The sequence below is a fragment of the Lycium ferocissimum genome, chromosome 10 (assembly GCF_029784015.1).
Source record: "Lycium ferocissimum isolate CSIRO_LF1 chromosome 10, AGI_CSIRO_Lferr_CH_V1, whole genome shotgun sequence".
Taxonomy (NCBI): Eukaryota; Viridiplantae; Streptophyta; class Magnoliopsida; order Solanales; family Solanaceae; genus Lycium; species Lycium ferocissimum.
Window position 1 is genome coordinate 30,119,088 of NC_081351.1, and position 12,170 is coordinate 30,131,257.

At 37.1% G+C, this 12,170-nt stretch overlaps 1 protein-coding gene across 5 annotated transcripts; it reads right to left on the bottom strand.

Annotated features, from left to right (window-relative positions):
- Positions 1 to 6,675: 6,675 nt before the first annotated feature.
- Positions 6,676 to 11,817, bottom strand: LOC132033305 (inactive protein kinase SELMODRAFT_444075-like). 5 transcript variants are annotated; one of them, XM_059423248.1, is made up of 9 exons: positions 11,535 to 11,817; positions 11,175 to 11,311; positions 9,859 to 9,953; positions 8,385 to 9,418; positions 8,105 to 8,265; positions 7,787 to 7,863; positions 7,428 to 7,552; positions 7,231 to 7,296; positions 6,911 to 7,054 (listed from the first exon to the last, which is right to left on the bottom strand). In XM_059423248.1, exons 1-9 carry the CDS (start codon positions 11,731 to 11,733, stop codon positions 7,047 to 7,049), a joined length of 1,902 nt encoding a protein of 633 aa, XP_059279231.1. In that variant the 5' UTR covers positions 11,734 to 11,817; the 3' UTR covers positions 6,911 to 7,046. The 5 variants fall into 5 exon arrangements, 4 of the variants coding, with proteins under 4 accessions (XP_059279230.1, XP_059279234.1, XP_059279231.1 ...); XR_009408697.1 differs by having other exon boundaries at positions 6,982 to 7,054; positions 7,428 to 7,560; XM_059423247.1 differs by having other exon boundaries at positions 6,676 to 7,054; positions 7,231 to 7,552.
- Positions 11,818 to 12,170: the final 353 nt, after the last annotated feature.

The window sequence follows — 12,170 nt, forward strand, 5'->3', positions numbered from 1 at the left end:
GAGACCGTTGCTCGTCCTCACATTTAGTGTGGAGGATAATTATTGACAGATTTTAGGGTGAGCTTTTTCCCATGCCAGGCCGCCCGAAGATCTTCTTGCTATGATGTCTTTTTGTACTCTGTACATTATGGATTACGTATTTGTTAGACTTCAGATTCTTAGACATGTTTTAGCTTAGAGTCATGTACGACGACTTTCGAATTTTGGAGATTGTAATAATTAGAACTTCCGCACTTATTTCAGCATTTATGGCATGATTTATTTTGTTCTTTTGATGTTAAATTAGTAATAATTTTTTAGATTGGTTAATATAAAACCGGATTGAATGAATAGGTGTCTTGTATGTTGGTTCGCCCCCTAAGATTTAGATGGGTTCCAGTCATGGCGGGTTAGGCTATGACATCTCTGTTTTGGAGTGATTCTTGAAGTTTAAGGTATGTTCTACCCTTCTCATGATCCTCTTAAGCTTCTACAAGTATTTAACCTAGAAATTGGAGGATAAATCCCATAGGACAAGTCTTTATTAACTCTAAGGAACTCGTATGGAGGAACTTGATTGTTTGGGATGTTTCTTATGGTTTAAATGTATTATTTAGAGCTATGAAGTTATAGATGGATTGATAAGAAAGAGTAGGAGTAAAAGAGAAGAAAAATGGTAGTCTTGAATGAAGAAATCAAACTACAAATGACCCTACGAACTTAGGCCCGCAAGTTGTTCGATGAAATGTCTCAATGGGTATTTCCATAAGCTATACACTTGGAATTGATCCCATATTGGTCGTATAATGTAGGTGATCATTCGTAAGGTGTTCGAGGACTCATGGAACGTGGAAAACTTCATCGTTAAGGTATGTAGGGCTTTCTATTCTCTTTGTGGCATGAATAGATTTTAAATGACCTTTCATTGAAAAGTTGTTACATTAACTTGGATCGATCGCATTCCATGATAATTGAGCTGACACATACTTCATCTATGACTTGTACCAAATTATGTTCCACATCTCCTTTTGGCTATCGATTAAAAGTCTTTCCGTTCAACTTAGGTCGATTATGTTCCAAAATGGTTAAGCTTACCCTTTTCTCATGAATAATTTGTATTGAAGTACCTTTCACATTTCGTATCCCTTCTGTTTATCGAATGAAGAATGATATTAGTTATGGTACTCTTCACATCAAAGTTGAGTTGATTGTATTTCCTTTAATTGAGTTAATCCTTACCTTCTTATCTATTGCTCCAAGGTGACGAACCTCTCGTTAGCACACTCTTTCCGATAAAAGTTGTGTCAATCATATTTCATAAGAGTTTGGCTAAATTTAGCTTCGTGAATAATTCATAACAAGATGTTTCCTTGTACTTTTACTTCTTTGGCCTAATGAATAAAGAATGATAAACGTAGAGACAATAATGATAGTCGGAAGATAACGATGATAGGTCACTCCGACTCTTTCCATGATATTTCTTCTGAGGTCAGTCTTGCATTGCACTTATATATATATATTTATTTTCATTACCGCGTTGCGCTATAGTCGGCCGGGTAGGCACGTAGATGTGCACCTAGATGGATTTCTTTCATTACCGCGTCGTGTCATAGACGGCCGGACAGGCACGTAGCTGTGCATACCACTGATCAGTTGGGCACAGATGATGATATGATGATAAGCTCACCCCACGCGTAGGGATATATATTATTATATGATATGTTATAAGACTCCACCGTGAGGAATGATTTTACAAGCATGCATTTACATTTATGTCATGGTTATGGTCGCCCTCAGTGGCCTCGTTCAGAGTTTCAGGTTGCCTCTATATCTCCCCTCTTGTTATTTATATCTCTTATGCTTATGTTATGTTTATGCTTACCGCCTTACATACTTGGTACATCTTTCGTACTGACGCATTTTGTGCACTGTGATCATGCCCACAGGTATAGTAGACGGATTGGTGTACTTTTCTCAGTAGGATACCGCAGTTCAAATGTTCGGATGTTCGCATCTATTTAGAGTCATTAAATCGACATATATATATATATATATATATATATATATATATATATGAGTATGGCTATGGATACGTCGGGGCCACTGTCCCGACCAGTTGATGCATATTATTGCTCTTAGAGGCTTACAGACTATCAGTCAGTGTACAGGTATTGTGTTTGGCCTTGCCGGCCTTCTGACTAGTTGTCTTTCTTGGTTGTGGCCTTGTCGGCCCTAGTTATGTATATATGTGTTGTTGGGCCTTTTCTACTTGCAGGTTGTCATCATATGCTTCTTACAATTGTTATTCAACGGCCTTGTCGGCCTATGATTCATGTTACAGAGTTCAGATACCACAGTTGGTTCGCTCGTCCCTTCGGGTGTCAGGTACCGGCCACACCCCCCAAGGTTGGGGTGTGACAAAATACCTGACCATCTATTAGGTTGTCCAATACATCCCTACATATGGCTAGCACATCACGTGCCTCATTTTTGTGGGCTTTATGATGAGTCCACTTTCATGCAAGAGGCGTGTGTGGCTGAAGAGCCCTGGGTGGTGGCTGCATCGGTATAATTTGCTCCCAAGCCCAAACCTATACTAAATTTTTTTTTAAAAAAAATAGAAAGCTTATAACTATCAGATAAGACAACCAAATAAAATCATATAATTTTAAAGGTCACGTACCTGCAACAAGGAAATGAATCCACACACATCCTTGGCCTTTTTTTATCGAAGCGCGACACAGACAAGTATACAAATATGACAATGCGGCCGCTCCCCAAGCTTTTGTACTCATTGCGTTAAGGTCGCGCATGTCAAGCAAATAGTCTAAATTAAGTAAGTCACCAGACTTATCCAGAAATATCGTGCCTCCACAGACCATGGCAAGTACAACCTAACCCGCTTTTGCACATCAATTTCTGGGGTCTGATCTGTAATGGCATCTAAGCCTCTCATATATCAAACTAATTTATTTACTTCCAACCTACTAATATCGTTAAAACAATTCTGACCGGGTGCCCAACCAATAAGCTCGTGGATCAACTGTTGCCACCCCACAATGTCTATATTTCTAGCATTAACTTGATTCAAGCGGTTACCATCTACAACCATGCCAAACATGAGCTCAATATCTTGTAATGTGATAGTCGCCTCACTCGTACGCAGATGAAAGGTGTGCATCTCAGGACGTCATCTCTCTATAAGTGCAGTGATGATTGCCCAATTATATGATACAACATCCTACCTCTACCACTCCCCTAAATCCACACAGGCCAAAGTAGTCAAGGATGCGAGGATGAAAAGGATGACACCTCACATGCTTCCAAAATTCAGTATTCGCGCGGCGTGGAATTAGGTATCCTCTCGGTCCCTAAAGATCCCATCCCTCACACCCTGTGATCAATGCTTCTCCTGGAGTATTAGCACATCGTACACTTCTGGCCCCGGATGTAGGGGTACTCGTGGAAGCTCCATATCTAAAAATAAAATAATTGAAGTCCAGATCAAGATATTTGGAGTAACTTAATATATAAAAAAAAAAAATTGTTATTCAAATTTTAGCAGAACAAATATGCACTAGCTAGAATAAAGCCAACTTCCATACGCCTTATTTAGAAACCACTGATAGTGGACCACATAAGTACCCATAAAATATAGAGAAAATAATTGTCCACCCACTTAGACTTAGGTCCCACATAATAATGCATTGTCATGACATTTTAAGTATCCATTTTTTTGGGCCAGTGAGGCATCAATTAAGTTCCACTTTTCTGGCTATATAAATATCACATTAAAGGTATAATGAAAAACTTAACAAATCAAACCTTTTATATAACAACCCACGAAAATAACAGTAACCTAAGAACAAATTTCTTCAAAAGTGCTACTTACCAAATCAGACCTTTTATATAACAATGCGTCTAACAATCATGTCTAAAGTTCATATAAAAATAACATAAACAAAAAATTAAAGCATCCATACAATCAAGATATATAAGATAAACAGATATCCTACATCTACCATAAATACACAATATTATATGAGTTAGAAAAAATACCTTAATTTAGATAGCAACAAAAGATTTTTTATGAAGAAATTTCTCCAAAAATTAGACCGCAATGCAAGGTTTAAAAAGAAAATAAATGAAGGAGAAGGAGAAGGAGAAGGATAAGATTTTTGGAGAAAACTTCCGCTGTAAGTTGGAAAGCAATGGTGGAGGAGGCGGAGGAGGAAGATGGAAAATTAGGGCTGAAGTTTTGGGGTTTCTGTCTAATGTCATGGACAACCCAACGATTCACAATATATATATTTTGTAAAACGTAGGCTGGTCCACGTTTTACAAAATATATATTTTTTGGGGGGTATAACGTTGCCCCTTCCACGTTATACCCCTTTTGGTATATTGTGGAAAGGACAACCCGATTTAGTTTATTGACATTTTAGTGTCATTTAGGCTCCGGACTCGCTAATTTTCCCTTCACTTCTATTAGCATATAATCATATTTGGAAGAATGTAAACTATTATGTAACTCAAGCAACATTGTGATACTTCTGAAAATTTCAGATTTAACATCAAAAGCAACTATACAGAACTCCGGAGCATAGCTAAACCGATAAATAATCCCACTAATGCAAATTCCGGATTTATACATAGCAAGATAATAACCATGTTCAAATTTAATCTCTCCCTCCATGATTTACCTATGCCTAAAGTGAAAACCCATGCTCTTGATAATCCTCCTAAAATATTAACAGTCAAAAGAACTTTATACTTGTTTTCTTTTGGCTCAAAACCTATTGAACAGATATAGGTCGCAGGAACATCTAAAGAAGCAAAATATTTCAGGTGGGGAAGAAATCTTACTTCTGTTGTAGTGGGATTGCAAACTGCATTATATTTCACATCCCATATACAAAACAAACCATTATCGTACTCGAAACGAGTATAACCTACAGGACCACTAATGTGATCATACAGCGTATTAAAATTCTCAGTTTGATGCATGGTGGCATTTCCATCATCATGTTCTTCTATAGCGTAACAAATATCCTTTACGCGTGCAATAAATTTGGTATCGCCACGACTGATCTTAAAATAATGGGATAAATGGAGATTCATGAAATTTCGTTCCAACGCAAAAGAATTATAAAATTTTGAAACGCACTTAAAACGCATTAAAGACTTAACAGGAAATCCTGAGAAAATTTATATGGTTATATCTTGGGGAATTGACTCTTGTTTTGTTTGTGTCGCCATCTTCTCCTCGTCATAAAATACGGCGCTCAATTAGGGTATATATAGTTTTAGGTTAATTTTATTTTTATATCAAGATTAATGTTTTAGTCCTTAAAATGTTTCTTGTGTCTACTTATGTCCTAAATAGTAGTACAAGTAATTAGAAAGCCATGTGGGAATTTTGTTCAGTCGTTTTGTTTCCCCAACACTCAACACTAGTCAACGTTATTAAATATCAATCCTATATTGTATAGATCTGATTTTATCTTGAATTAAATGATTTATTTTCTATTGTTTTATTGCAATTTAAATTTTTAGTCCAAACAAAACAGCTGCTTTATTGTCATAGTGGTCATTGCCGGCCATGCCCAAACAAAATTGACACCTTTTTTCCTAAACTAACAAGAATGAACTCTTACCGTGTATGAAAAAACAAAAAATTCTTACCATGTTTTTTTAATTATTATTGTATTTAAAAGAGATAATGGTCAAAAACACATTTAACCTATTTTGCTAGTTTCGCACTCTAACTATAGTTGTTTCTTTTTTCTGCATGAAGTATCACCATCTGTGTATTGATACACACCTAGTTGAGTAAATGGTTGTGGTTCACGTACAAAAAGGGTTGGCTGCCTAAACTTCGAGGATGATATTTTAATCTGGACTGCTGCATATAAGCCCAATTTTAAATGGGTTGAATTAAGCGGGTCAAGTGGGCTGAGAAAGCGGGTCATTAGCTCCTCTAAACCTAAATGGGTTGAGCGGGTCATAATTTTATGGGCTAATTTTGCCACCTCTATACTAACCTGTAGGCACGCATACATGAAAATGCTAAACATTGCTCATATTTTTCCAATATGAGTAAACAACTGCTACAGCATAGAGAGGAGCTTTAATACTGTTAGTAAGGGCAGAGTTCTCCCGGTCGAATTTAATAATTTAAGAAAGCGCACCACCTGATATACAACTTTTTGGTCACGGGGTTCAATAGTTAAAAGAAATGTCAATTCACTGATGCATAAATGAAAATTGATATACTTAAACAATAAACTCATAACAAGAATTGATCTTAGCAATCCTCATCTCATGAGCTAGCTTTTGAGTTGGATTCAACCCAAGGTCCATTTCTTTACCTTGTATTAGAGCCAAACCCATCCAAATTCTCGGTTTACTCGATGTTGGATCCCCATACCGTGTCATCCACGCTCTAGGCTCGGGCGTGTGGGGATGTTAAGTTGTCCCACATCGATTGTTTCAGAATATCAGTAGATACTAATTCAGCAGCCAACAGTATCTTCACAGAAAAATTACAAGGCTCACTGTCCTTGCAGACAGAAGTAAAAACAGACATTTGCTTGAATTGTGAAGGATTAAAAACCAATCCTGGATATTGAAACAGCAGGCCACAAAAAGAACTATTGACTCCTGCGGTAGTCTCATTACACAACATTTCCAATCAAGAGAAATATGGAATAAAATTCGATTTCAAAGAAGTCACATGAAGATGGAAAAATGAACTTACATCGATATACACTGGAAATGTGATACATTGAGAATAAGAAAAGTTCGGATTGTACAAAAAGTAACTGGGTTTGTATGACAACATTACCTATCTTAGGTTGAATTCTGGAGTATGAAGGGAACATGACTACAAGAAGATCAGGATTCGCACCACTTAAGTAGAAATGACTTTACGATTTTCTTAGTAAGAGAGCCTGCGAGAATGTCTCTTTGATACAGGATGGTTATTGGAATTCGATCCCTGCATATAACCACTTCTACTGCCAAATGAATTTGAGTCAAGAATGGAACTGCCTCCTTCTAGTATTTTAAGTACCTGACAATTTAGAAGGAAAATGAGTAAATTTCCCACCATTTTAAGTACACTTTCCCTGTACTAACACAGAGTACAGGGGAAATATCCAGTCTGAACTCTGAAGAGGTAAGTCATTCCTACTGAATGTAAAAGAATACACAGAACAGACACTCTAATAAATACTTAAGCAAAAGAACCTTCGAAATGGGAGGTCGCAGTTGAGGATCTTCCTGTAGACACATATAAGCAGTATGGCTCATCGCCTGTAGTTCATAAGGGAAGTTTTCAAGCTGGGATGAGGTCAAGTTGGAGTCGAGCAACTGATTTTTAAATGCTGAAAGATAGGGTCCCTTTCCAGATGTAGGGGAAAGGCTTCCTGGAAGAAGGTGCTGACCTCTGTAGCATTGCAAGTCATTGGTTTTTCTACCTGTAATCAACTCCAATACCACCAAGCCAAAAGCATATACGTCAACCTTCTCCGTGACTTTTCCATCATTGGAGTACTCTGGGGCGAGATACCTGAAAAACTTCAAAATAATTTTCATCATGTAACCATCACTCCATCTGCCAACTTCAACATAGAGATGAGTCCGAAAAAGAAAATAAAACATAAGCAGCCTTAGAGCTTGGGATGTCTCTTTTAGATGTCTACCAAACTAGGCTGAAAAATTCTAGTCTATAAATAATAATAAGCAACAACTAGGGTAAGATTGAGATGTAGTTAAGATAGACATACAGAAAACAGACAATTACCTTGAAGTTCTAATTAGATGTTCATCTTCAGAAACTTCCCATTCATTGTACAATCGTGCAAGCCCAAAATCAGCAACCTTAAATAAACCAACCATTTGATTAGGTTTTATTCGTTGCTTTTACAAAAGGATAATTGTGTTTGTCCATAAACGCGTGCAATTATAGACAGCTTAAGATCTCTCAAATTTAATAGCTTTTCTCATCCAAATGGCGCATGTATGAATTTGGTTCGTTTGAAGTAAATATGTCTATGCTGTAGCTGGCACTCAAAAACTGGAACGATAAAGATGTTTGACTAAAACCACCACTGAAACTTACCAAAGGTTCAAAATCGTGAGTTAAGAGAATATTTTTTGGTCTGAGATCTCTGTGAACTATGCATCCCACTCTGCAATCTTCATGAAGGTAACGTAAGCCTCTTGCTGTCCCAATAGCTATCTTAAGGCGTGAGCTCCAATCTAGAGTTGCTTCTTTCGTTCCTGCAAAATTTATAAGAACACTAAGGCGTTTCAAAGTCCAGTTGATAGTACTTTATATAAGCTGCACCATAGGTTGGATTGCGGGTGAACTTTAAAGAGAAAAATTAAACAGAAGATACCATGCAAATGATAGTCCAAGGACTTGTTGCAAATAAACTCATACACTAATAGCCTCCTATTTCCCTGAATACAGTAACCAACCAGCAGCACAACATTCCTGTGCTGGGCACAGCTCAAAACTCGAACTTCTCTACGAAAATCAGCGTCTGCTTGAGTTTCAATAAACTTCAGCTGTTTTACTGTAACAACCAGTCCATCCCTTAAAACCCCTTTATGAACCAGACCGAACCCACCTTCTGCTAGAAAATTTGTGTCTGAGAATCCATTTGTTGCTTCTTCTAGCTCTTCATAGCGAAATTGTCTCGGAGGCTTTCCAAAAGATGGTGCTTTACATTGACAGAATGAACATAGAGGAGGAGGTATCGAGGAAGTTCGACCTAAAGAGACTGCTTCTCTGATGCTGGAATTAAGATAGTCCCTGTCAGTTTCTCGATTTAACTTGCTTCCTTGGGTATTCAGGTTTTGGTTGTTCTCCATAAAATTATGATGTTGATCTCTAGAAGTGACAGAATGTGAGGTAATTTTTTTGCAGTTTTCTACAGCTGAATAGTTGTCAGCAATAACCTCGCTCTGTGGAATCCAAAGGATTGTTTTACGAGTACGGCTTTGAGATTTAGGAACTGTTGAGAGAGTTATTATCCTTTCCCCAAACGAGTGCAGGTCATTTTCTAGATGATTCCCCCCTCTTTGCTTGTGGACCGGTGAAAATGTCTCTCTACTGAACCCTTCATACAGGGGATTCCGCTCATATAGAAGGAATGTGTCTGGATCGGTCAATGAATCCAGTAATGGAGTTCTCATATAGGATGTCCTTTGATCCTCGGGACTGCTCACCGGAGTAGAATGCTTCATTCTTTCATCCTGTAATTCTCTACTATCCAAAACAGGAGAGGAATTGGCAGAAAAGAAAGGGGTTTGGAGTTCCTCTGAACATCCTAGATTTAGCCTGAGAACTTTCGGTTTCGAACCCTTCATCTCTACAATGTTGCAACGAAGTTCTTCCATGCAATGCTTAAGCTCTAACTTCAATTTTCTGTAGAACAAAATTGATAAGAGAGAAAATTAGTCCACTTGATATTAGAATCGGGGAAAGAGAAAAGGAAAAGAAGCATATTGCCTTATGCACAACAAAGAATGATGAGACAGTCCAATATAAAACAGTAGAGATAAACTAGGAAGCAAGTAACAATAACAATTACAGTATCCAGGAAGGTACATGGAGAACATATAGAAGTAACATATTCCTCCTATGGACATGTCTAAGTTAGAAATTAGGGAAGCAACAATGTATATGGTATATTGGCATTACAGCTTTTTCCATAATCCAGCAATATGCATGCAAATCAACTTGAAGTTATTGGAAAAAATCCATTTCGCATTGGGAAGAGAAATGGGGCAAGGAGAGAAAAAAGACATTTTAGGCAAAGACGCGTAGAGAGTGAAAAAGGATATAATACATTTACATGCTATTACTTGTCCAAAATGACCCAGCTGACTGCATTGCTTTTCGCTTCAGCTGCCACCACACCAGCACACAAAGCTGAGACGACCTTAATTCGCACCCTCACCTACAAACAGAAGGTCATTTAAATTACATTTTTATTATTGTTAAGCATGTTTATTTGCAAGGATAATATCATTTTTCTCACTGCAGTCCTTATAGGTTCTGTCTCAACAAGCGCAAATCTTAATCTTTAAAAAGAAAGATTATTATTTTTCTGCGAACTACATCTCCTTCCTCGACTCCATTTTTTTCTTAATTTCGCTTGTTCAGAAAAAAGATAAAATTGCCAAGCGCACATTGTAGTGCTAATGATTGATCAGCAAAATTATCATTGAGTTATCAACTTATCATACCAAAGTCAGCAGAAGTATAAAAGATTCCTTCAGAATATTTTATTACCTAACAGCCACAGAGCACATGTAACCCCTTACAAATAATTAGCTTCAAGCACAACAGTTTTTATTGGATCCTGACAAGCTTAGAATCTTCTTGAACCCCAAAAGAACTAATCATATGACATAGAGATTGAAGAACAAATTAAAATGTGATTAACTACTGTGCTTTATTTCTATCTACAGTTAAATTTAACTGGCTATGTCTAATCTACACATTTTCCTGGAGTTCATTTTCAACTTTCACCTAATTCCTAAATGTTTAATCTACAAATTAACCTCCACTATGCGCGGGTGGGAAGGCGGGACAAAGGGTCTATTATACGCGGCTCTTGCATTTCTGCAAGAGGCTGTTTTCACGGCTCGAACCTGTGAACTCCTGGTCACATGGTAGCAACTTTACCAGTTACGCCAAGGCTCCCCTTCAAGAAAAGAAGTGGAAAAAAAAAAAGTACCACTGCACTTCTTAGGACCTGTTTGCCCATGAGAATTATTCACTTCTTCCAGAATTTTTTTCACTTTATTTGAAAATAAGCGTTTGACAATGAAAATTCCAAATTTGGAAAACACCTAAAACCCTATTTTCATTTTTTTCACTCTTAGTACATTCAAACAACCAAATATTAATAGTTACCAAAAAAAAAAAAAAACCAAATATTTTTTGCAAAAACTGTAACCAAGCACAGCTCCATCTTCAACTCCAACTCCATAAATTTCAAATAAAGTGAAAGATATTTGGTTTCTATGGCCAAACGCATACTCTTTTTTTCTTTAAGCAAATTTTAGACCACTCAGGTATTTATCCTGAGTGACCCTGAAAAGGCCACTCAGGTAAATATACTGGTCCAATATTCGATTAAAAAGAAAGTAGAATAGTAGTAAATTTTACTCACATCTATGTGATCGTGAAATTGAAGAACCATTTGAGAACACGACTCCGTGATTTGACTAATCCGATCATGTGAATTCGTTCTTTCGTTACTCCGGTAATCTCCTCTCATCCTCGGAAATCCCCAGAATCTTCTTCTCTCTGTAATTACAATTCAAAAAAATAAAATGTGAAATCTAAATGTTTCATTACTCCATCTATCCCAATTTAATGTGATACAGTTCCCTTCTTAGGAGTCAAACTGCACGAAATTACGATAAAAGCTGCAACTTATAATACTACTACTTGTCATGTAGTTTTCAAATACTGAGTTAATCTAATCCAATTTAGCTTCAAAGTTTATTCAAATTCATGAGGAAATTACCTGATTTTTCATCGGAAAACAGGGCGAGCAATGTAATGCAATCGCCAGGACGAACAACGTGAGTGAGAGCCCAAGCTAATGCTGTTTTAGTGATCACTTTCTCCGCTTTCACGGCAACGATCACTTTGTCGTTGCCAAGATGAGGTGAAATGCCACGTGGCATCGACTGAGTACGCCGTTCTGGTTTTGGCGGGAACATTTGTATGACGTGTCAGATTCCGGTGAAGATGTGTTAAGGTGAGAGAAATTTTGGTTCAACTACTACTTTGACGGGAGGGAGAGCTGCTTTGTGGTGTATTATAGTATGGGAGCTAATTGATTGTGATTTTAATTTTGGAATTACTACTTGGTTTAACTGTTGAGATAGTGAACTCAAGTGGGAATTAATTTCCACAAATGCGGCAGTTAAGTCATATAGTAATTCCTCCCTCCGTTTTAATATAAATGAATTTCTACCACTTTTTTTAAATGAATGAATTAAAGTCCAAAGATGTATTGTCATTAATTTCTTCCAAAATTACCATATCTTTAATCACTATCTCCAATTTTACGAAAAGGTTTGGGAAAAAAGCAAAAGGGTAATATTGATAAATTATCATTTTACTAATACTGAGTCTACATCGTGCTAATTTGAAT

Bases quoted from the DNA above. Each gene is read 5' to 3' on its own strand.
- LOC132033305 (XM_059423247.1), bottom strand. From the start codon at position 11,733: ATGTTCCCGCCAAAACCAGAACGGCGTACTCAGTCGATGCCACGTGGC. The intron at 9,954-11,174 runs GTGAGTAAAATT...TTCTGTTTGTAG, and splicing joins AATTTCACGATCACATAGAT to GTGAGGGTGCGAATTAAGGT. The intron at 7,864-8,104 runs GTAAGTTTCAGT...GGTTTATTTAAG, and splicing joins CTCACGATTTTGAACCTTTG to GTTGCTGATTTTGGGCTTGC.